General features: G+C 40.1%; 1 protein-coding gene across 1 annotated transcript in view; it reads left to right on the top strand.

The window, feature by feature from the left end:
- LOC110063183 (phospholipid-transporting ATPase ABCA1-like) overlaps positions 1-25,369 on the top strand; it is a 43,362-nt gene that overhangs the window by 1,678 nt on the left and 16,315 nt on the right. The window contains exons 3-26 of the mRNA XM_089287543.1: positions 4,860-4,959; positions 5,649-5,784; positions 6,304-6,476; positions 7,421-7,542; positions 8,502-8,669; positions 9,069-9,167; positions 9,391-9,495; positions 10,238-10,306; positions 11,437-11,839; positions 12,144-12,278; positions 12,965-13,140; positions 13,774-13,902; positions 14,712-14,985; positions 16,545-16,656; positions 17,336-17,512; positions 18,365-18,488; positions 19,485-19,805; positions 20,210-20,414; positions 20,899-21,053; positions 21,260-21,367; positions 21,765-22,087; positions 22,751-22,947; positions 23,608-23,865; positions 24,391-24,698. Coding sequence (XP_089143669.1) covers positions 4,860-4,959; positions 5,649-5,784; positions 6,304-6,476; positions 7,421-7,542; positions 8,502-8,669; positions 9,069-9,167; positions 9,391-9,495; positions 10,238-10,306; positions 11,437-11,839; positions 12,144-12,278; positions 12,965-13,140; positions 13,774-13,902; positions 14,712-14,985; positions 16,545-16,656; positions 17,336-17,512; positions 18,365-18,488; positions 19,485-19,805; positions 20,210-20,414; positions 20,899-21,053; positions 21,260-21,367; positions 21,765-22,087; positions 22,751-22,947; positions 23,608-23,865; positions 24,391-24,698 — 4,377 coding nt within the window. The remainder of the gene's footprint in view (positions 1-4,859; positions 4,960-5,648; positions 5,785-6,303; positions 6,477-7,420; positions 7,543-8,501; positions 8,670-9,068; positions 9,168-9,390; positions 9,496-10,237; positions 10,307-11,436; positions 11,840-12,143; positions 12,279-12,964; positions 13,141-13,773; positions 13,903-14,711; positions 14,986-16,544; positions 16,657-17,335; positions 17,513-18,364; positions 18,489-19,484; positions 19,806-20,209; positions 20,415-20,898; positions 21,054-21,259; positions 21,368-21,764; positions 22,088-22,750; positions 22,948-23,607; positions 23,866-24,390; positions 24,699-25,369) is intronic.

Below are 25,369 nucleotides of genomic sequence, written 5' to 3'. Positions count from 1 at the left end.
ACACGCTGTTATAACAAGTTTGGAGTGATAAAATTTGTCAAAGATCCTTGATCTGTTTAGAAAGACAGCTCCTCTGTGGGATAAATATGTTAAATTGCAACAGAATGGTTCTGAATGTTTGTGTTTCCGTGAATTTTTCTTGAGGCTTTTGTTGTACATATGTTCTTTTTTATTATCCAGCTGCTTTAAAGGATTTGATATGTTCTTTCTCATTTCTACATGCAATATAATTTTATTAATAGAAAGCCTGATTGGAAATTATATGTGTAAGTCTGTATTAAATCAATCGCAAAATTAAAATGAACTTAAATATTAATGCAAGTTTCTTGGAATTATGGCTTAATTACGATTTGCAAGCTGAGCTCTGATAGGTGCACATGGAGATTGTGCCAGTTAACGTAAGGATTGACATTAAGAATGTAAAACTAGAAAACACCTTGTAAAAGTGCACACTTAAAGGGACATTGTCATGATATATTTGCTTAGAACTGTTATAAATTCACAAAATGGTCCCTAAATTTATGTTATAAGAACTTAATTAGTTCTAACTAAATGATTAAAAGCAATTTCTAGAAGGAAGTCCACACTGCAACAACATTTTTGCAAAATTTCACTGATTTTTGAGCCAAACTTGAACCTTTGAAAAACTGACATCCTGATGCTTTTTCAAAAATCCAGATCGCAATCTGTTTCCCTCCTCGCCATCGTTAGCCATCCTCACTTCTTAATTTTTCAAGTTCTGCTCTACAAAATAAAGCCATTATTGCTCAACTTCCGGTGATCGATATTTGTTTTTGAGATTTCCAAAATCATGCTAAAAATGGTGACAGTACCCCTTTAAGCTGTTTTCCTGTTGCTCTATGGCAACACAGAACTTTTAAACCTAGTGCAAGCTGTTGAGGCCATTAAAAGATAATTTACATTTTCATAATCACAGTCAATTGACAATTTTCCTTCCTTTTGCTCACGATATTTTTTTGAAAAGAAATAAAAAAAAAATCAGTTTTCTTTATGTTCCTATTGCACTACTGATAATTTTATTTAGGAGAACTCAAAACATGTGGTGCAGTGTACACATTTCTTGTTCTCCTAAACTTCCACTCGTTGTTCTTTGACCCAATAAAAACATAGAAAACAGAAATTAAAATGGGCTTTTTAACAAGCAAGAATTCCCAATTACACAATATTACAAAATAAAGTTGTTTTAATTTATGACTAGTAGGCAGCTATTTATTGTGTAAAATTAGTAACCCAGTTAATGAGGTGTATAAAAAATTCATATCTTATTAGTCCTACTGTATGGTGTGGTTTGTTATTTTCAGTTGCAACAATGTCTTTGTTTTTGGATGGGCTTCTTTTGTTCATGATGGCAGTTTCTGATCTCCTAATTGACGTACAGTACCGCCTGAGACTATGGACCCATCAGGTTGCGGTAAAACCTCGTCTTTGCCGCGTGCTCCCACCTCGCGTCCACCGCGGGTGAAAATATGGAGCACCGCGGTAAAGACGAGTGCGACCCCAATTGAAAAAATACCGCGGCAAAACAGACGAGGTAAAACCTCGGGGAAGTAATGTATGTGTATCGAGTAGAGTGGCATTTTTTCATCAACGTTGCTTGTAAACTCCATCATAATCCGGAATCAAGAAACACGCTCGATGGAAAGTCGAACGGTTAACATGTAAATGCCTATCCTCTAGTTTGTTTTCGCTCTTTCGAAATGTACATGTGCTGACTATTAGTAAGCGCTTTTACGAACTTTGACGACGCTATTCGTTGCCGTTTTAATAGGGTTCGCAGGGTTTTTGGAAGTCACTTGATTAGAGCGGCAACTGGATGGAGCGGTCTACTACTGCCGAACTCAACAACGCGTTAATCCGCAATATGCGGCTAAACTCGCTAAACGTTACCAGTTTCAGGTAAAATGTAACTGTTCGTCATCTAGTTCGTTTTTTTTTTTTTTAAATTTTAAAATCGATGCATGGAAAGTAGTAACACAACTTCGTGATTTAGTATTGGAAACAGCAGAAGTCAGGAATCAGTGGAAATCAAACATGAAGCATCTGATTTCCGCGAAAGGTCACGTGAAATGTTAAAGAAAATCTACCAGCCTAAATTGGTGAAAGGTTTCGATTCTCCTTTTGATCAAGTGTATAAAGGCGAATAATTTATTTCCCTGTAGGAATCTTTGCCTAAAGGAAGATTACATGTGTTGAATGCCGTCAGGAATAAAGAACAGTCGCCGCTCGAAAAAACACTTATTAATAAATTCTTTGAATCAGTGGAAATCAAACCGGTATGATTCTAACATTTGGAGATACAGATGAACGAAGCGGGAGAAACTACGTACACACTGAAACTCTTTGAAAGGTAAAAGATAAAAAAGAAAACAGTTGATACCAAAAAATGCGTAGATTACTATACTATAACCCTTCCAAAAAACCGTGGAATTCAATATGAAAATAGCGGCATGTCTTTTGTCGGCAAAGCAACTTTTGAGCTTTTTCCAACATTTTGATCAGAATTGTAACAAGCCAAATAACAAGCCTTATCGCGACCACCTATTAAGGTTGTTACTTTCCTGCTGAGCTCTCAATGAAGACAGTGGCCGAAATACATCTTATAAGATATCGCATTTGCTTTAAAGCCAAAAGCTGTTTTGACCATTGTTTATCCACCGTCTCGTTCGCGATAAACTCAGCGGCAAGTATCCCGTGGGACCAGGCGAATTTCATTGGTTGCCACAAAGTAATTTGACGAATTACAAAGCGGCTAATTGATCGACCGATAGGCTTTCGAATTGCAAAACACTCACGAGTTTATGAATGGCACACTTTGAAATTTAGTCTAAAGAGAACTAAGATTCTTAATTTTACACACTCCGAAGTGCAGACCATGTTGAAATCAAAAGACTTTGTTTGACGATGTAGTTTCACATATGTTTTGATCACATGTCACCGACGCAGTCAAGCAAAACGAGCTGAGCGATAAATGTCGGGTTGGTTTTACGATCCGTTCTTGCTTTCATTTTGTGCTATTAAAGTTATGTTACGTTTGGAGGGCTGTTATTAAACAGGTAGATGTGAAAAAGCCGATGAAGATTTCTCTTACTCATGGTTTGGTCTCGTGAGAAAATGTTTGAACTTGAAGAGGGTTCCACGAACATTACAGTTAATTTACATCTCGATCGGCTGCAAGGAACCAAAGACAAACTTGGACCAGAAAAACTCGGATCGCTGATTCGATGACAGCTATACAAGAAGGCATAAACAGCAATTGCCGTTTTTATTTACTAGTAAATCAGCGATCGGAGTTGACCCGATTTTGTAACTGCCCGCTACAAAGCGCAGCGCATATAAACAGAGAAGTACGCATGGTATTATGACAACAAAATAAATCGGAATTGAAGTTAAATGTATTGCCCCGGTATCTTCTCATCAAAGTGAATTTCAGAGCCATTCCGGCCTTGAGCATTTAGTCGTTTCCCGGTCGTTTGCATGATGCGTGGACATGAAATAGCGAACACATCATCGCTCTGTCGCGGTCTTCTCGGCAAAATGGAATGCTTTTAAAACACAGCGTTTGAGAACTGAGACACTATATTTTACCAAGTTACAGATATTTTTGGTGTAGTTCACACAATGCAGCTACCAAATGTTTTTTTGTGTTATCAATCTTGTAACTGACATGAATGATCGGCTTTGTCAAATGCTTCTTTGGGATGAAACGGCGGAGATTCAAGAGTGAGCATTCAAGCACGCTTTGTCGCGAAGAAACAGAAACAAATTGCTATCCAAACCTCACGCGTCTTCTTTACCGAGGTAATACCTCGTCCAAACGTTGCCGCGGCAGGACGAATGCTGTCCTCGGCTTTACCTAGTAAAGACGAGGTCGAGTGCGGGAATACCGCGTCAATGACGCGTGGAGGCCCCGCGGCGAGAACGCGGGAAATGGGTTAATACTTTCAGGCGGTACTGTAAATGCATCAAAAAAGAAAAGATAATTTTAATTTAATTCAGTGATCTTGTAGGTAATTGATGTAAAGAATTGAATTAGCAACTGTGCCATTGTTAGTGTGTACTAGTACCATAAAATACCATCATTTTATCCTTGCAACTGAGAATTTCTGTTGTTTATACATGTAGACCCTTCTTTTCTGGCAACAACAAAATACCAGGGTCATAAGCCCCTCCCCCTCTAGCAGAATACATGTAAGCCCTTCACCACTTATCTCCTGCATACAAACTTAATAAGATCCCCTGAGCAGTTAAAAATAAATATTAAATACATTTATTCAGGCAGTGGATGAGTTTGCAAGCTCTTGTGCAGTACAGATCTATTTAAAATTTATTGAATTTTGGCAATTTTATGCTAATGATAAGATTACTAGATAATTTTGCTTTACAGGAGTCTTGTTGTTCAGTTTCACGTACATCACACACTCACACATTTCAGTCCAATGTCCAATAAATCTGTTTAGTCATCACTTACATATTAGGGAGGCTCGGTGGCCTCATGGCTAGTGCGCTCGTCTCCGGATTGAGCAGTCCGGGTTCGAGCCCTGGCCGGGGACATTGTGTTGTCTTCTGGGCAAAACACTTTACTCTCATGAACCCTGCCTCTCTCCACCCAGGTGTGGAAAGTTGGGCACTGGTCAATGAACTTAATCCTGGGGGGTAACCCTGCGATAGACTAGCATCCCATTCAGGGGGGGGGGGGAGTAAAAATGCTAGGTCACTTCATGCTGCAGAAACTGGGATAAGCTCCACACTGATGGGACCACTTGGCTTGTATGCAGACTTTACCTACCTACCACTGACTTATTATGCTGGTGCACTAACTGGCTCTTTTTTTATTTCAGCTAAGAAATGTTGTGGAAATAGTGTGGCCATTAGTTCTTTTCATAATTCTGGTTGCTGTACGAAATCGTCAAAATTATGGTGCTACAAATATTCCTGCCAGTAAGTAGAAAACCTGAGCCTGCCTAATTTGAATGAAAATTCATGACATTGTCATGCATTTTTTAAAAAAAATAATTATGTTTACATTAGGATGTTTGCACCCAAAATGTTCCCACACAGAGTTTTTTTTTTTAAAAATGCCATGCAGTAAGATAAAGATGAACTTAACTTTCCTACAAAGAAAAAATAGGGGATGGGGGTGTTTACTGTTCTTGTTTTGAAGACCATGTATTTTTATTTTTTTTATTTTAAGATGATCTTAGCTTACCGCCACAGTATTGATCAGCAATAATAGAAGCTGCATTTTAGTGAAATTTATATGGAGATCAGGAAACACATGCTCGATTTAACACAACTAAGTCTGTTAGGAGATGTTGTTCCTTGAGTTAGAATTAAGGCCTTGAGAAAGAATTATGTATTAATAATGTACATTAACCTTGTCATATTGCATGTAGTCTGTCCCATCTACATTCAAAAATAGGAAAAAAAAGAGGGGGTCTCAGATTAAACTACAGGTGAAATTAATGCAACCAGTATCAAGCCCTATGTACTTGCTTATACTCCTTTAGCTTGCGCTTTCAAGAGGTATGACGCGGCATGTTGTTACATGAATTATGTTGCACAGCAAAGATTCGTAGAAACAATGGGACCAAACATCCTCACTTGTTTTTTTTTCTGTATTTTTTTAGGTATATATCGGCCACGTGCCCTCCCATCTGCTGGGCTTTTTCCATTTGCAAGGTCTTTTTTGTGCGACTTCAAAAGCACAAAGACAAATGATCCCAGTGAGATACTGAATGGATTGCCAGATCTAAGGAGTTCCAGGTACATTGTTCATACCACAAGGCTCAGAACATTGTTCCAATATTGCACTAAACAGTCCTATCTGTCAACATTCCTACATGCTAAAACGTGTTCTGTGTTATCTGGCAATATTAGCTTTTTAATAAGTACTGATGTTTGCAGTACTTATTAAAAAGCATATGGTAGCCGAAGCCAAATTGAATAGTGAAGAACATTAAACCAAAGAAAAGTTCATTTGTTTGTTCCTTATGGAGGAAAATAACTAGTTGGGGGAGAAAATTCAGTTGGTCTTTCCATCTGTCCATCTGCAAGTTACACTGTCAGTATGTTAGTTACTCAGTCAGGCAGTCAGGCGGTCGGTCGGTCAGTCAGTCTGGACCCCATCCATTCACCCATCCGTCTGTGCATCTGTATAATTTTAACTTATCTAGATCTTAATATAGCCAGGTATTATCAGGTAGATTAAACAGTCAACGTACACATGTATCAAACTGTTGGTTATTAAAAGTTTTAACACTGATTTTTTAATTTAATCTACAGTTTAAGTAGACTATTTGAAGATGCCCTCCCTCTTTTAACAAACACCAGCCTCCAGGAACGGCTTTTAAGAATCAATGAAGATTACGGAAGGTTCACGGCAGATTCAAAACTTTGGAATGATTTGATGAATAATTCTTCGAGGCCAGTGCAGTGGAATGGATATAACTTATCAGGTACATTTTCAGAGATTTGTCGTAAGAGATTATCTAATTTGCCAAGTCTTGATTAAATTACTGTAATGTACATTTTGCTATCATCATCATCTTCATTGTCGTTGTCGTCGTTGTCGCCGTCATCATCATCATCATCATTATTGCTCCTCACTCCAGTAGGTACATCAGACTGCCATGCTGATCAGTTTGCTCTTCTGATAAGTAATAATTATGATTAATTCCGGAGACAACACTTAAGTCTGGCATTATATTACACCACAATGACTCCTACAAAAAAGGGTCTCCTAGTAGTCCACTGTGTGGATGACTTGGTTGTTCTCATAGGTGTGGTTTTCTGTTGGCTGAGGAACGAAAGAAGGGGAAAACGTTTTTCTCACACACAGCTGGGAGTCTGGGTACATGTGTGTGGGGGTTTTCAGGTCACGTGGCTTGTGTAAGGTTTCAGTTTTTGTTTTGCCATCCGCCATTGCCTGACATGCCCCACCTTCACACCCATGAAGTACTTGCAGAATGTGTTAAGTTGAGGTGAAATTATTCTCTAGACATTTTTTTGTGTCATTGTAAGACAAGTATGTTCTTATGTTAGTAAAGGTCAGGCTGTGTGGTTCGGCTTGGCATGGCTCCCAGCAGTGTGTGAGAAAATAGGTGTTGGGATCCAGGTCCTTCCTTTTAGCCAGTAAAACAATTACAGTCTGTGTATGTTGTGCATGTTTGTATCCATGCAAAGATACATCTAATCACATACAGTATAAGAGTTTAAATGGGTGTCGGCAGATTGTAGCCAAGGGGTAACCAGACCCAGTGCAACAAGTAACCTGCAATGACTAGCCTTTGCTCCAGGGGAGGAAGGTTTATACCAGTTGGAGTAGTGTCATGATCATACACACAAAGCATTACATGTAAATGATTAAATTAATATAATGTTATTTTTGTTATTTTTGCAGCTGTCCCTTTGGATAAGTTGTTGAAGGATCCTGCTCAGTTTCAGGAATTTCTGTACAAGACCACAAAGCTTAGCCCTAGGGTTGTAGCTGAGCTTTTTAACAGCACAGTGAATGTACAAAAGGTGGGTACAGATACATGTACATATGTATGTTACTGTAAAGGTTCTCTTCACATGCTTGCTATGAAGGCCTTATCTACACAGTCATGGGGGTCTGCGGTAGGTGTCTGCACAGCCAATAAGATTTTCAGAATTTTTGCCAATAGACAGTGGATAATTTGCTAAACCTGATAGAAAATTACATTCAATCAATTGCCTTGCTTAACTATGCATGGATCTCTTTGTGCAGAATTTCCAGGGTGGGGGGACTCCCATGTGAAAAGGTTCAGGATGCTCATCAGAAAATTTGAATTAAACCTCTAAAGGAGGCCATTGTGGGCATAGCTCAGGCTTTACTTGACCCCTAAAAGATATCACTTAAACAGGGCTTCTGATAGGTTGCGGAAAAAAGTCAAATTTCGCGGGATTTTCAGAGACAAATTCGCGGGAAAAAAAATGGCAGACAGTTTTTCACAACATTACTTAAAAAACGCCTCCAGGTAGTTTTGGGATGTTGTTTATTCGTTGCAGTGATGAAGTCTCACAATAAATTTGCAAGCTTATGGCTTGTAAACAGCCCCAACAGCCAAGATAAATCTCAAATATGTTGTGCAAAAATGTATTTGGTAAGATCTCTTGCGACTTTCGCAGTATTTTGCGTGTTTTTGTGAAGTTTGTGGGATTTTGCGGACTTGCTTGAAATTCGTGACTCCGCAGCTGCGTAAAATTTCAGAAGCCCTGCTTTAAACAGAATTGACTCGATTACCAACTGCTGTTCAGGAAAGGAGCCCACGCTGGTAGAACGGAGAGCTAACCTTAAACATGCTTACCTGTCAGTGAGTGATATTCAGGCTAACCAGAGTACTATATACTGAGGCCTATGAATTAATGTAGTCAGCAGTCTGCAGTCTGCAAGTGGCACACACTGAGTGTATAACATGTTTGAACATAGCCATTTAGCTCTAGTTGATTCTCTTTGGCAGATTGCAGGATTAGTTGAGCCATATCGGAGTTTATCACAAGAATCATTGTCCTGGTTTCCAAGAAATCCACTGGAAATAGGAAATCTACCACTACTATCATCAAGCAACAATCAACAAGTGAATTTGTTCTGGAGTTTGCTTCTGATGAGAATAGCAAGCACAATCCAGGTATATGTCTTAATGAGTTGAGAAAAATATAATTTGTGGAATGTTTAGAACAAATGGTCAAGTTAGTAAATAGTAAGTTACTTAGAACTGATATTACTGGAAAGAAAATACAAAACTTCGAAAAGAACAGTCAACATTTGCAGGTCACTGTGATTCTGCTGTACTGTGACATATCTTTCAGGTGCACATGATTACATATCATCTTGAAATTTGGTACCAAGCTTTATGTTAGCAAGTCGTGCATTTAACTTTTTTGTTGTTTTGATGTAGGTATTCCATACCTGTTCATATTATTTTGCTACTTTTTGAAGTTGTTCATGACAAAATTATTAATAGACTAAGTTATTTTCTTGAATTAATATAATTATTCCTTTTGTTAACAATGTTATTGAATTAAAGTCACAAGGAACAATTAGTGGCAGTGAAGTGAAGTTTATCATCTGTGATTCTCGATCACCTGTCAATCTTCAAGAAATCCTCAATGGCCCTGGAAATGTGGTATGTAACCCAGAAGACTCCTATTTATATAAAAAAGGTTTTGTTGTTTGCAGTAAGTCAATTATATGAAGTTACTCAGCATTTTTACAGTTGTACAGCAACCTCAGTCATACAACATTCATGTCTACCACATTCAACATTACTACCAGTGCCAACATCACCCAGATGAGTGACGACATGTAAGGAACTAATCGCCTTTCTTGTACCTATTTGAACATTGCAGACTGAGGTGAAGACAGCTTTGTGTAAGCTAAATGATACTGTGCTTGGTGAACTTGGAAAGGAACTTCAAACTCAGATTAAGTGGCCAAACATCACTGACTACCAGGTAACACATATCCCCTCCCTCCCTCCCTCCCCCAGCATAATTATATTTTAAATCATGACATAAGACTTTTAAATCTGTTTTTTTTTTCATGCACATGATTGGTGTTACAGTAGAACCGCATTAATCCGGTCACCAATTGGCTACAATAATCTTGCCGCATTAATAGTGGCTGTATTAAAGGCATTCAATCTATGAATAAGAAAATGACTGACTGAGCTTTTGTTCGAGCCAGAATAAAGTGGCTGTAATAACGAGGTGGCTGAATTTACAGGGTGACTGTAAGGCAGGGTTCCACTGTACATGTCACATGAGATGAATATCCAGGTACATGTAATGTCTACCAAAACATCTGTGGGTAGATAACTTTTGCACCAAATGGTTAAGTCATTATTTGGGACATGTATCAGTGTAAGAACACACATGCAGTACTTAGATTTTATATTTTCAAATTGAATTCAGTCTCTTGTCCATCTCCAGTTATATTGATAACTGAAGATGTACTAAAGGAATTTGTATTTTATATTTTACATATTTTACAATTCAGACTAATCATGAGCGACTTTGCTTAAGTGTGCATAGTATGATCATACTACCTAACTAAACCTGGGGATGTTGAAGAATTGAACAATGTTCTCCATGCATATATATATGAAATGTACCCCTGAAGCAAATTTGTGATTAGTAGCATCTGATTGTCAGTCATGAACAAGTAAATCATGGTTGTTGCTATGTCTCTTATCAGGGTCACCAAAGGAATTTGTCAAAGCTGCTAAGATCCTTGCAGGATGATGTCAGAAATCTGAATGAAGATGTAAGTTCTTGTTTGTTACACTTATAACGTATTGTTGTCTATTCACTCTGTAGTGAGAAAAAAACAAAATAATTTCTAATTTATTACAAGTAGGAAAACCAGATGTGTAAGGTCTCCTTTATGAGGGGGGTGAATAGGTTTTCGGATCAACAGATTTCGCCTTAAAAAGCGCACGGATTGTGGATTTTTGTGGTAAATTGAGCGGATTCGTGGATTTTGAAAACACAGTGGATCGTGGATCAGCTGTGAATTTTGGCGTGGATTCTGGAGTGTTTCTGTCTTGATGTTTGGATCTTGGATCCTACACGAAATTTGGATCATAGATCTTTCTTCAGCCTTGGTCGGCATGTTAATGAGGTCATCCAAATTATTTCAATCTTTTTTTGAATGAAGCTCATTTAAACTCAGGTGCGAGACTGTTATTGGAATTGTACCGTGTTATAGTCATCAAGCATGTTGCCTTCGCTTAACTATTTGTGCGAAATTAACAATGGCATTCACATTTACCAGCTTACCTTTGAACTTTAACACTTCTGTTTCTGGATGTGGTTGTGGTTTTGGATTTGAACAAAAATGTTGGCGGGTCGACGGATTTGGTGAAAAGAAGACACGGATCGGCGGATTTGCGGCGGATACCCCTATTCACCCCTCTCCTTTATTGATCAGACATATAATTAATGGTCTTTCATTTAGTAGCATAGCTTGATACAAGTAATATACTAAAACATGGATCTCACATAACAAAAAAGTTTACTTAAGTAAAGTTTTCAGCTTGAAGAGGTGAGTGATCATTTCAAACAAAGATGAGGCCCCATTAGAGGGGTAGGGGAGGAGCACTATTAGACTGTTCACAGTCCCCTATTTTTCCGTGAGATCGTAGATGCCGATAGTTGAGCTCAACGGGCCGCCATCTCGGTCTCTTGATGCAGGCGAAACTGGAGAGAGTAAGACTCTGTAAGAAAGGAAGGCTAAAAATGCATTTTATCAAATGAATACACATGGAGTGCAGAAAAGTTGAAATATTTTGTAAAATATCAACTGAAAACAACGTCATTCATATTATTTTACAAAACTAAGCGTCATTAACCTACTGGATAATAATAACTGAATGTTGCTTGCTTTTATTTCAGGTCCAAGCCTTACAAGCTTTCCAGCAAGTCACAGAGGACTATCTTAGTGTTATGCAAGATATGCAGGCCGGTGGTTTCCAAGCAACACTTTGTGGGAGAAAATCGAGTGGTGACGACAACGACGATCAAAACAATGGAAATGGGCGTACATCTAATGGAGTGTTGCCCGCAGCTTCTGCTGGTTTGCTGGCTGGTCTGTGCGGGTACTCGCGCTATCCAAATGGTACATTTTATAAGTCTGCAGGGTCCCACCCTCTTGACTACTATTGGAATATGACGCAGAACATGAACTTGGCCGGGGATGACAGTGAGGAAGGAAAAGATAACAAGGAGAAACATAATGATGAGAACTGCCCCAAGCTTGCTGTTGAATATTCCAAGTACAATGTCACTGGTAGACAAGGTTTGTGTCTACATGTACATGTATCACGGTAACAATACCCAATATCAACCACAGTATTTTGAGTTATTTTGGCCACGTAAACAATTACATTTAAATTGAAGGAAGCCTGAAAATAGTAGTTTACGTAGATAGAAAAACAGGAAAAACATCAAAGAAGAAACAAAAAACATAAAGGAACAAGGATGGTAACGGATGGAGAAGATTAACACGGATTACAAACGACGAAAGTCTTATCAAGATGCTCGAAACGTGACGTAGCTCCTTTGAATTCATGTACGCTTATAACTGTCTTGTTTCTTTACAGACACCTGTTCAGTTATCCATCCGCTCAGCAGGGTTGATTGTGGCTGGCCCGGGATTTCAGAAGACAAATGTGTCCAGATGGGTTGTTGTTTTGACAGTTCAGTTGACGGCGCACGCTTCTGTTTCTATAAACCCGGTAAGGTTTTGCTTTTCGAGGTCATTGGGATGTATTTACTATCGAAATTCTGCACAAAGGCCACCTAGGGGGTAGAGGAAAGAGGCCATTGTGACTGCTGTAGGGAAGCAAGGGTGTAATATGACATCTGTTTTTTTTTCGGGGGGTGCAACATTTTTGCTTTTAAAAATGCTTGTTGTAAACATATACATATATATGTAACACAATCAAAATATATCAATCAAATAGAAACCAAATAGAAATAGAGACCCAGGACGCGCGGTATGGATCATTGTTAAGACGCAGTTGAAAGACCTTAGCATTAAGCTCCAAACCACAATCCAGCCCGTATTTGTCAGTCGGAAAATTGGGCAAGACCTTCAAGAATGAATAAATACATCCCTTCCAGAAGTCGGGACTTTTCGCATGTATTAGTTTCTTGACCTTCTACAATAAGAATAGCGATTTGCAAACACCGTTCGTTAGTCGTTGATTAGCTGGCCGTTGTGGAGAGGTTATTTTGGCAGTTGGGAGTTGCTGTTTTGAAGAGGTGGCTATGGTAGAGAGCCGGATTAATATCGCAGTGAATGTCTGGACCGTTCGCCGGGACAGAAAAAAAGGGGCCGCTATAGAGAAGAGGTTGCCGTTAGTGGAGGTTCGACTGTAGTCTGAAAAAATCCTAACCAGTATTGTTGGTTTGTTTGCAGAGTATGCAGTATGTAACTGTTTCCTGGGCCAGATTGTGCGCACCGCCGGAGGTGTAACTGGAAATGCTGGTCAAGGCAGGAGGGATTCAGGATTTGTTGAACTCGCTTCGTTGTTCCTGAAAGGCAAGATTCTGTACACTCCTGACAACAATGTCACTCGCTACATTGTCAGCCAGGTGAGTCGCGCTATGCATGCTTTTAGTGCTTTTAGCTTGACGCTTTTGGGTGACAGAGCAATTGTGGTACAACAACTGACCTTACCTAGGCTTTAAAAGCCTAACCTGGAATGAATATAAATTTCCTGAGTGGTCTCCCATATATGAAGGTCGGGAATGGTCGTCGGAAAATTTGAATTAAACCCCTAAAGGAGACAATGTTGGCGTGGCTTGAGCTTTATTTGACCCTTAAAAGATATCACTTGAAATGGGATAGGCTCCATTAGCAGCCGCTGTTCAGGAAAGGAGCCCACGCTAGTAGACCAGACCCTTGAGAGTGGCAGGAATTGAGCCTAAAAACGGAAATGAGTTTACAGGAATGAGACTTAATTTGAAAGAAACAAATATATCAAATAAACATAATAGGCTTAAAACTCCCAACTGGCGGGAGGCAGACCAGTTGGCTATTTACAAGCATGACTTAGGAGTTGAATTAGGGTCTACTGAGAAACAACTCCAGCTTAGTGGTCAGAGCGGGACTTGAACCCGCGACCTCCGGACTTCAAGTCCGGCGCCCTAACCACTCGGCCACGCTGCCTCTGAACACATGTTCTTGTTGTATTCGAAGCTTTTTGTTCCTCTTCGTCTCTGTAGATCAAGAATGAGCTGTCTGGTATCACACGAATAAAAGACTTTGCATACTGGTGGGTGAATAACTCAGAAGCGAACCACAAGAGAATCACAGAATATGTTGATAACTACCTCAAGAGACCATTGCCTGAGGTATTACAACGTTGATAACTTTTTTTACATTGGTTAAATGTTTTCAAAGACTTTATCTTGCCTTTAAGAGATTGGGATGAAATAGCGTCGTATGTAGACATGGTATTGTGAGCTCCGCTCGCTGAGCAAGAAAATATTGTTGAAGGAATGGTTTCAATAGCACGGGTAGGTGTGCGTGAAGCCGACATGGACACTGTGAGTGTACAGTGAGCTGGCCGAGGAGTTCAAATATGTAAGGACCTCTTTCAACTCAGAAAGTTCTTCGGAAAGCGTCTTCAACTGGTGGAAGTTTAGCAGAAGTTGAAAAAGCTTTAGAAGCAGTCGCGTGCGGCTCGTTTTCCTATAGCCTCCTTTGTGTACGCAGACGCTCTTTGGGCTTGTCACGCAATCTGGGGGAGGAAGATTGCGTGACAAGCCCAAAGATCGTCCGCGTAGCAGGCTAGTGTTTCTACTGCATTTCTCGTTCCTCCAGTCTTTCACTTGTGTTGCCATATAACTCGACAGAAACGAGGGAATGCCCTCTACCTCATGTGACTGTGTAGTCTATCATAGTCGGAATGTTAAAGTCGATCCCCAGAGCAGTTAGTTAATCCTCAGAAAATAAGTGAACTGCTAGTTTTTCCAAAGGGGATGCCATATCTACCAGTGTCAAATAATTTGCTTTATTTTAAGCTCAATCTTAGACAAAGTGCTTTTTGTTCACAGAACGTTAACTCTCTGTGAACTTTTATTGTTATATTCTTTAATTAACTGATGTGTTGTTTACATTTAGCACTATCTCAATTTTTGGTTGTGTTCGTCTATTTTAGGGAGTCTGTGATCAAGCGGATCTCTTCTTTGATGACGCAAATCAAAGGTGGCCCGATCGAGTGCCAGAGGTATCATTTAATTCTTCCCGCAGAAATATCTCGATTCTTCCTCCTTCATTCAACACCAGTGCCTTGCTGAGTAACCTTGACTTCCTGTTTCAAACAATTCTCCGAATTTATACATGTACGGAGCACGAGTATTTTGAGGGCTACAAGGATGAGGAGTCTCTTGTGAAACGGGCCATGAACACGTCGGAGGTACCAACAATTGCAAGTAAGTAAATAGTTTTTTAATGGTCGCTTTTGACGTACCCTTTTGTCTCTATCGCGTGATAGTTGACGAGGGCGCAGCCCAAGTCAGCTATCACGCATAGAAATCGAGAGCGAATAATCTAATTGTTTTAGTATAAATCTACTAGTCGTTCAAGCTTCATCTAAATCCTCTTCACAGACACTCCGAAAACGCAAAAAAACGGCCATCATTTTGTTAACCGCACACTGCTAAGCTACTCACTATCTACAACGCATTGAAATTTTATGTTTTGGTTATCGTTGCAAAAGATCTTTCACCTTCAATCACTACAATGTAAGCGTGGCAAACGCTCAGGGTTGTCACAAGTCAGGAAATGGTCAGAGATGGAATTTTATCTTGAGTCTGTGAAAATTGATATTTTGAAGAGAAGTCTGGGAAAATTGAAATAATTTAAGGGCCCATTAACCGATTCATGCGCGCGCTCGCGCGCGTTGCTAAGGAGGTGAAATTTCACTTCCGGTCACTTACGTCAGCCTGAGCACGGAAAATAAAAGCAACTCAAAAGCTTGCAAATTCGCATACATTTTAGATGTTTTTCTTTGTGTTTCACAAAATGCAAAGCAAAAAAAGTACAAGCAAAGACAAAATAAGAGAAAGACAGAAAAACAAGAGCAATAGAAAGAGAAAAACTAACTCCGTGTGGCTTTGTGTGATCTCACCGAAGTGCGCTGGTAGTGTAAATTGCGCACGCGCTGATAGGGTGACTTCCAATAGATATCGGGCGCACTTCCGGTTTCTTTAAATGCTAAAGGAAACGCGGTTTTTCATTAAATCCAGCCTTTTTCGACGATTTTCGATTAAAGTCAACGTTGACAACATAGCTATGCATTCCTTTTTCGAAATCATGCTTTTTTCAGAAAATTACGAATTTTTCAATATTTTGAAATGCTCTCAAAATCTGACCTTTTAGAAATGAAACAAAATCGATGCATAGCGTAATGAGGATTTAAATTAAAATATTAAATCAAAGAAAAAAATCCCGAAAAAGAAATTTGCCTGAGAACCTTTGCATTTTTTCTGTATTAGTCACATGACCATGGGCGTGGCCTGATGACGTCATCACTAGTGTTACTGGTCATGAAAAAGTTGAAACACATGAAATAACTCTGAACAAACTAAAAATGAGGAGGTTAGATGAGACTGAATTTTCCTTAGCAACGGCTCAAAAAGATCGGTTAATGGGCCCTTAACACGATTGATTCAATACCATTCAAGCTGGAAGAAACTTTTGGGGTCACTGTGATCTCAACGATGACCTTCCTCGATGAAGAATGAAAATTTGTTGAAAACTTATTAGTCTTACGCCAGAAGCCGCTACTAGATCCGACATTTTGTATTTGGTCAGAGAAATTGTATTTTCATCAGGGAAAAGTCAGGGAATCTTGATAAGTAATGTCTGTGGCAATCCTGTATATACGCCGTGTTGTTTAAATTGAAATCATGATCACTATGTAACCAAATGCTGGGAAATGTTTTGAAGTTGTGCATAACTATAGATGCCTGTTTTTGTCAACACGCAGGCTTAGTATTTGAGTATTCATCGGGTGACTTGACCGACGTTCCAAAGTTTGTTAAGTACAAGATACGACAAGATGTGGATTACACCCCTCGAACTGATAGAATACGGAAGTGGTAAGCAGACATATATAAATTTATTCAAGCGTTCAGCTGTGTTGAGAAAGCTGGTCCTGTAAGTGGGAACGCGACAATGTCAAAAGGTATTATGGTAAAGGTTAAGTCTGCATACGGACCAAGTGGCTCATCAGGCCGATGCTTATCCCGGTTTCTGTAGCATGAAGCAACCAGGAGTATTTCTACTCCCCCCTGGATGGAATGTTAGTCCATCACAGGGTTACCCCCAGCATTAAATTTGATGGTACCCATTTATACACTTGGGTGGAGAGAGTCACTGTGAGAGTAAAGTGTCTTGCCTAATAACACAACACAATGTCCCCGGCCAGGGCTCGAACACGGACTGCTCGGACGGACGAGCGGACGAGCGCGCAAGCCATGAGGCCAGCGCATTTTCTAAGAGTAAGGTAAAGCTACCTATAGTTCCTTTTAGCGTTGTCGCGTGGGCCTTTTTTAGTGCTTTTTTAGCATTACCTTTCTGGAAACAGCTGTACACAAGTGTCAAAGTCGTAGAGGGAGGCAATGCTCTATGTGCACAGGTCAAAGAGCTGTACAAATTTTTTTCTTTGAGAGGGTAGAAAAATATCATCGATAAATCATAAAGTGTTTAATTAGTTTAAATTAGTCGTAGATTTGATTAGTCTCAGTCTAATAGTTAACCAACGTTGCATTTCTGCAGGTACTGGCGCCCAGGCCCTTTACACTGGTGGAGTTATCAAGGATACTTTAATTTTGGGTTCCTGTACCTTCAAGACCTTATTGACCGAGCCTTGATGAACCTTATGCTGAACGAAACCATCGCTGAGCCGGGGGTGTACATACAGGAGTTCCCTTATCCATGCTATATTGAAGACAAGTAAGTAAATTGCATATGAAAGAGAGATTTGTACACCAGAAGAATATTGTTTTCCGGCCGAGGCTGAATTTTCTTATTTTTCTGCCGATTTTAGCAAATATTTGTGTGAATATTCCTAGATTATAGCATATGATATTTCTGTTGTCGAATGTACTTTCGAATGTAGTATGAAGCGACTAAGAGTATTTCTACTCCCCCCTGGACGGGATTCCATCGCGGGGTTACACCCAGGATTAATTTCGCCGGTACCCATTTATACACGTGGGTGGAGAGAGGCACTGTGAGAGTAAAGTGTCTTACCCAACGCCTCCGGCCAGGGCTCGAACCTGGACTGCTCGATCCGGAGACGAGCGCGCCTCCCTGAAAACAAATGTCTCATGACCAACCTCAACCATGGGGCGCGGTGGCCTCATGGTTAGTGCGCTCGTCTCCGGTTCGAGCGGTCCGGATTCGAGCCCTGGCCGGGGGCATTGTGTTGTGTTCTTGGGCAAGACACTTTACTCTCACAGTGCCTCTCTCCACCCAGGTGTATAAATGGGTACCGGCGAACTTAATGCTGGGGGTAACCCTGCGATGGACTAGCATCCCATCCAGGGGGGAGTAGAAATACCCCTAGTCGCATCATGCTACAGAAACCGGGATAAGCTCCGGCCTGATGGGCCACTTGGCTCGCATGCAGACTTTACCTTTTTACCAAACATAATTGAATGCGCTAGAACTTTGCAGTCTGCAAAACAAAGCACAAACGCCAAATAGTTAAGCAATAGTCGTTGTCTGCGGTTCTAGTGTTGTATTTTTGTTTTGTTTCCAATATCCAATGCATCCGTTTTATTTTGCTGTAATTGTTTATAGGTTTGTGCGCTATATTGGTGGTACAATGCCGTTGTTCATGACTTTAGCCTGGATATTCAGTGTGGCAATGATTATCAGAGGCGTCGTTTACGAGAAGGAACTGAGGCTTAAAGAAGTCATGAAGGTTAGAAACAGGCTAGAGTGATCAACTATCTCGAACCCTTGTAAAGGATGCCACTGGAACTATTTTGGATCTAACTGAACTGAGTGGAGTGCAGTTTGGTCTGAAATCATACGCGTGATTTCAAAATCGATTTGAAAATTGCACGACACAAACTTCAATTGCCACGTTATTACATCCACTTTTAAATCGCACGACTCAGTCACCTAAATACAGGATATTGGTTAGTACATACCTCTTACTAACCGAGTTCGCGGACCGTACTGTATGTTACGGGCCGAGTTTTTTTTCCCCCATCGATTTACGGCCCGAGTGTGAGGCGTGCGGGCCATAAATCGATGGGGGGAAAACGAGGATCCGTAACTAACAGTACGGACCGAGGAAACGAGGTTAGTAAGATATTTATTATATCTCTACTGTGTAGTTCGGGAACGATTTCTATTCACGCGGAACGGCTTCAAATTTCTGACGCACCTCGAGAGCAAAACGAGTCAATTTGAAATCGTTTTTAGTAACTCTTAAGTCGTTAGTAGGTTTTAATACACAATTTCAGAACTAAACGGAAGTTTTAAACTTTTACTTGCTATAAAAGTTAAGAACACTAGGCGATGAATCCCGAAACATTTCGCCAACAAAAACAGCTTTAAATTTTAGCGGGCCGAAGAGTAGAATAGGGCCCGCTAAATTGACCAATCACAGCGCGCGTACTAACTTAGAGACATAATAATACTTACACTACTTGCACTGTCGACACAGTTTGTAATATAATTAGATTACTTATGCTACTTACAATATTTTCACACCTTTGACATTACGCATATTTGCATTATTGCGTGATTACAATCCTTGCTATATTGAGGGGGGAAATTGCAAAATCAAGTCAGTGAACAATGTTCAATTTTCCATTACATTTTGAGCTTGGTTTGAAGTTCAGAAATATTGGGGTTCATCAATTCATCACGATGAAGAAATGATTTGTGATTTTCTTCCAATTTCTAGGTCATGGGCCTTGGTAATGCAGTGCATTGGGTTGCGTGGTTTATCAACAGCTCTGCCCTGATGGTCATCACAATCTCGTTGCTTGTTGCTGTCCTGAAAGGTGGAAAGATTCTGTGGCACAGCAACCCAATCGTCATTTTCCTTTTCTTGCTTGTGTTCATGACCGCTACCATCATGCTGTGTTTCTTGATCTCTGTGTTTTTTGCGCGAGCAAACGTTGCTGCCGCTTGTGGAGGTATCTTCTTCTTTGTCACCTATCTTCCTTATGTGGTGGTTCGCTGGTATGAACAATTTATGACAACTGGACAGAAAGCAGCCGCGGTGAGTTAGAAAAAAATGAAATGTTAGAAAAAGTGAAATGTTGAATGTTTTTCTTAGTAAAACAAAAACCAAAGTAATCACCCTAGCCAATCAGAAAGGACACACGGAATCCAATGAACCAATCAAAACTCGTAATAAAAAATGTAGCTGGTGTGAAGCGCGGAAAAATGAGTACGAGCGAGTTGCATTGGGTTTGGTTTTACATATGATTGGGTGAAAAAGTGGCGCGAGTTTTTTAAGCCAATCGTTAAGCATAGTAACGCAAAACCAATTACGTTTCGACATTCAGGTGAAAATCTCTCTACCCTAAACCAGGTAAATGTACTATACTACTTATGAGCAAGTCATGAAAAACTGGTTTCCCAAACAGAAAGCAAATGAAGTTTTATGCTTTGTTGTTCTAGAGTTTGCTGTCCACGACCTCGTTTGGTCTCTCCTGCAGTTATTTGGCCCGGTATGAAGAGCAGGGGGTTGGTGCCCAGTGGTCAAACCTGTTTTCTAGTCCTGTGGCAGGTGATGGGTTTAGTTTGGGTTATGCTATGGTTATGATGATGGTTGACGCTGTTATTTACGGTATCCTTACATGGTACATCGAAGCTGTTATGCCAGGTACGATTTCTGTAGGTTTACTGACAACTCACTAGGTTTAACGACTTTGATGGCAGTGTTTCTAGTGTCGTTTATAATCCGTGTTAATCTTCTCCATCCTTGTTCTTTTATGGTTTAAAAGTATCTCTTTGGTGTGACGCTGTCTTATTATTTTCAGCTTTCCTTCAATTTAAAGGTAATTTTGAACGTAGCCAAAATAACCTAAAATACCGTCACTAAGCTCCTTTAAGGTACGGCTGAAACAGCAACAAACTTGCATTTAATGGTCCCGGAATGTCCACAAGCCTTGCAAGTCACTTTTCCTCAGTTTATAAAGTGTGCTATAACTTTTGTGGCATACTTACTGTTACTCGCGTGTACTCTTACTTCAGAAAACAATGTTCAATTTGGGCTCACTGCTGTGGACACCATTTCTCAACAATTCCCATATTTTCCCTTTGTACTTGCCATTAAATACGTTTTCTGCTGTTTTCATTGTTCGCAGGTCAGTATGGCATCCCACGGCCCTGGTACTTCCCTTTCCAGAAGTCATACTGGTTTGAAGTTGCAAACAAAAGGGTCCTGGAGGTGGATGCAGCGAGTAGTGACCAGAGACCAAGTCACGCTGCAGGCCGAGGAGGTGCTTCCTTCAGGGGCCGGGTATGTGAAATAAAGATGGTAGTTACTGTCTATTGCGGTAAACAAAAAAAGAAAGAAAGTAAAAGATTAAGGGAGTATTTATATAGGATCTACTGTAGGGGTTAAGTTTTTTTTTGAAGTAGAAATGAGAAACAGTTATGAGGTTCATGTTATTGTAGATTGGTGAGTTAGAGATCTAAATTGTTTCGGCTGTATTTTTTTCCTAGACCGGTGGTATGGATGAAGTTGCCTTCCAGGACTTTGAGAGGGGATGTGTGACAGAAAAAGAGCCCACCCACCTCCCCTTGGGATGCTCAATCAAGAGGTTGGTCAAGGTAAGCAAGACTTTCCCTCCCATCCACGCGGAGACTCTTTAACGCTGTCATCATTCAATAAGTCGCCACACTTGAGTGAAAATTCTGGGTCTTTTTCTAAGGCCAAAAATTTTCGGAAGAGGCGATACGTTGTCTACAAGTTTTGTTGCGTTGTATTTTTGCAACTTTCTCTCACAAACATTATGTAGATTACCATTCAAACTCTACACACGTTACAACGCAACAAAAGCCAAAGCTAACGTTAAGTTTTTGTTCGCGACTCTGCTTTGTTAATATTCATTTGTCAGATTGATTGTCACTCTGATAACCTTTCTGTTATTGTACAAGTTTGTTTCTGCATTATGCACACCTTCAAGGTTATCTCCTAACGCCTCTGGTTTGTTCTGTTCACTCTCAGATTTACAAAGACGGCAACAAACTCGCTGTAGATGGGTTGAATCTAAATCTGTATCAAGGTCAAATCACCTCATTTCTGGGTCACAATGGTGCGGGCAAAACCACCACAATGTCGGTATTAACTGGCCTGTTTCCACCCACGTCTGGTACCGCCATCATCGACGGCCACGACATCCGAAAAGATATCGATTTGGTCCGAAAAAGCCTCGGGATCTGCCCGCAGTACAATGTGCTGTTTAGTGGGTTGACTGTGAGTGAGCATTTGTGGTTCTATGCGTCTCTTAAGGGGATGGCCAAGGCTGATATCCCGGATGAAATTGAGAGGTAACTGCAGATATTACAGTTGTCAATATTTCCTAGCTTTGTCTAGGTTTCACAGGCTGTCTTTATGCTAGAATGACAACAAAAACAACGTTACAGTGGTTTTCGATTGAGGCTATTATGACCATCATTAAGGCTAATCACCAAAAACATGGATGTTCCAGTTACCGAATCAAAACTCGGAGTTAAATACCTGTAGCTGACGCCTAAATTTTTCAAGTTCGTCGTTTGTAATCCGTGTTTATCTTCTCCATCCTTAACCATCCTTGTTCCTTTACGGTTTGTTATCTTTTTGGTGTTCTTCCATCTTAGTAAACTATTATTTTCACGTGTCCTTCAGTTTAGAGGTAATTTTCTACGTGACCAAAATAACTCAAAATACCGAGCTGAGCTCCTTAGAGGCAAGTAAATGTTTCTTGAAAGCGTTGTGGTTGTCAATGTCTCTACATTCAAATTCTCCTTAATGGTCGGCCTAATTTCTTATAGTAGTGGTTGGGAGAATATTGGATAAACATTAAGACCGTTTCTGCTCAGTGATCACCTTTTTATTCTCCTGACTTCCATACTTGATTTTGAATCAATATGCATAGTTGATTTAGCTGCTGGAGTCATCAGATGTGGTTTAAATTAAACTAGATATGCTAACAAATAGCTGGCTCCATTTAGGTTCTTGAAGGACGTTGGCCTTGAAAATAAACGTGACGAATTAGCTAGGTGTCTCTCTGGAGGTATGAAACGAAAGCTCTCTGTAGCTTTGGCATTTGTAGCAGGCTCCAAAGTGGTTATCCTGGATGAGCCCACGGCTGGTGTGGACCCATTCGCTCGGAGAGGAATCTGGGATCTGCTCCTCCACTACAAAAGCGGTACGGACTAATTTGTAATGAATAGTTCTTTGATCATGACTAACGTGAGGTTTGTCAAATCTCCTTTCCCCGTTTGATTTCTTCATCATTTTTAACTCGTGAGTGGCGTAAGCAAGTTACGGGCTGTAGCGGGCTTCAGGTTATGCAAATAAGGGGTTGATCGATCATCTGTTAACTTTTCGCAATTCCGTTGTTTTGCGGGCTTATATATCGTTTGTCGGACATCTCAAGGACAACGTGATACGTTCGGACGTGCGTCAAGCAACGGTGAAATAGGTGCTGCGAAGCATACCAGGAAAGGTTCAATTCAAGTCACGTAAAGGTTGGCTTATATAGATCTGTCAACATTGTCTTATAGCGTTCGTAAACAGTTTTTAAATAACCTTTCTGCTGTGGGCATGAATTCCGGAGAAAAGATCTTTGCGAAAGTTTACTGTCAGAATCATTATTTTTAGTTAAAGGAGCTTTGGTTATTGTGTTTTGTAACTCTCCCAGTTTTAAACAACAGTGTTTTTCAAGAAAAGAGTAATTTCGCGTTACGCAAAGGTTTCCTCATATTAGCCATCATTCACTGCGAAATTCTCGAGTTTACTCATAGACATAAGAGCACTCATATTTCATCATTACCTTGTTTAACATTTCATTTTCATTTTGCCTCAGGTCGCACAGTGTTGCTCTCCACTCACCACATGGACGAAGCTGATATCCTTGGAGACAGAATCGCCATTATTTCTCAAGGAAAGCTTCAATGCTGTGGCTCGTCTTTGTTCCTCAAGGGACATTATGGCAATGGGTACTACGTGACGCTCACCAAGAAGGCCCCCGAAGAGAGGCCCGGCACTGCTCGGACCCTGAAAGATGTTAATGTAGGAACCCTGATTCCTTCGGTACCTTCAATGGGAAGCTCCCTTGATGAAGGTAAATTTATTATACAAACAACGTGAAAACGTATTTGTACTTCCGAGGTTTGGCTATTAATCAATCAATCAATCAATCAATCAATCAATCAATCAATCAATCAATCAATCAATCAATCAATCAATCAATCAATCAATCAATCAAAATTTATTTAAAGAGGGTGACAATAGTTAAAAAACTAATGAACTTGTGGCTCTCTATAAACATTGTTACAATTTAAATAAAACCTATTTTAATTTGTAACGTAATTTAGAATTTATTTAAAACCTAATTAAAAATCACAATGTACAACAGATTTAGATCTACAAGTCAAAGGTAAAACATATTGCTCATATCATGCGAACGGAAAATAAATTATCTAAAAAAGGAGTGAAAATCTTATCTCTAAGCCGATTCATGTTACTTGCCTACAAAGTTTGCTGTTCTCTTTCTGATGTTCCATCCATTTGTGTTTCTAGCATTTTTGTCGTAAGCATTTATTGAATTTTAAACAAATTTTGACGCACTTTGATACGTTCCCCTCAGGTGTGGGTATGGATTCGCTTGATGCATCCGAACTAGAAAGCCTCAGTTCCATGCCAGGGACTTCTAACTCAGACCCCACTCTGCAGGACACAGAAGTCTTTTGCAATGAGTCGCTGGTCACTTCCTTCATTAAGTCTTACCTTCCCTCGGCTCAGTTGGTCGAGAACATTGGGTCCGAGTTAACGTACGTTCTACCAGCTGAGATGGCCAAGGAGGGACGCTTCCAGGATCTGTTTGAGGAACTGGATAAGAACCTGGACAAACTGCATATTGGTAGTTATGGAGTGTCAGACACCACTCTTGAAGAGGTACAATATTTTAAGCCACGTTTCACATAGCGGATCTGGGTGGCTTTGCTGAAATCTTTCCGTTTTAGGTCCTGTCCACACTACGGCGGAGAAATTTGAAAACGCAGCTTTATTTCTACGTTTAGGCCTACCGTCCACACTAATCCGTCACGAAAACGGAGCTTTTCGAAAACGCTCTTCAAACCGGAGGAATTTGAAAACGCTGGTTTTGCGTTTTAATATGGACGGAAAACATTTTGAAAACGGGGTTTTTCGAAAACAATTGTAACACGATAATCAAGTGATTTTCCTGGCCGCGTTTTCCTCAAACACAAATCCAAAATGGCTGGTGATTGTTGCGTTTTGAAATTCCTCCGGCGTATTGTGGACGGAAAACATTTGATGGGTTTTCAGAGTAAAAGTGCCGTTTTCAAATGTCTCCGGCGTAGTGTGTACGGGGCCTTGAGTTGAATTCTAGGTTGTTTATTCAGCTGTCATTTCAAATTTCAGTCCCAATCTCATCCATAAGTAGGTTGCACAGGTCTCGGATCTTAACTGCTCGGTTAGAAACACGTCAATTCTCAGTTGACAGTGAAAATTTTGAACATTTCTCAGCTATCATTTAATCACCATAGATCTAGACGCACAATGGTCATAATGGCTTTCATTTAGGAGGGAACTTATTGCTGTTG

This window comes from Orbicella faveolata, unplaced genomic scaffold (assembly GCF_042242905.1).
Source record: "Orbicella faveolata isolate gen_17 unplaced genomic scaffold, um_ofav_v1 contig_14, whole genome shotgun sequence".
Taxonomy (NCBI): Eukaryota; Metazoa; Cnidaria; class Anthozoa; order Scleractinia; family Merulinidae; genus Orbicella; species Orbicella faveolata.
This window is presented reverse-complemented; position numbering and strand designations above follow the sequence as displayed.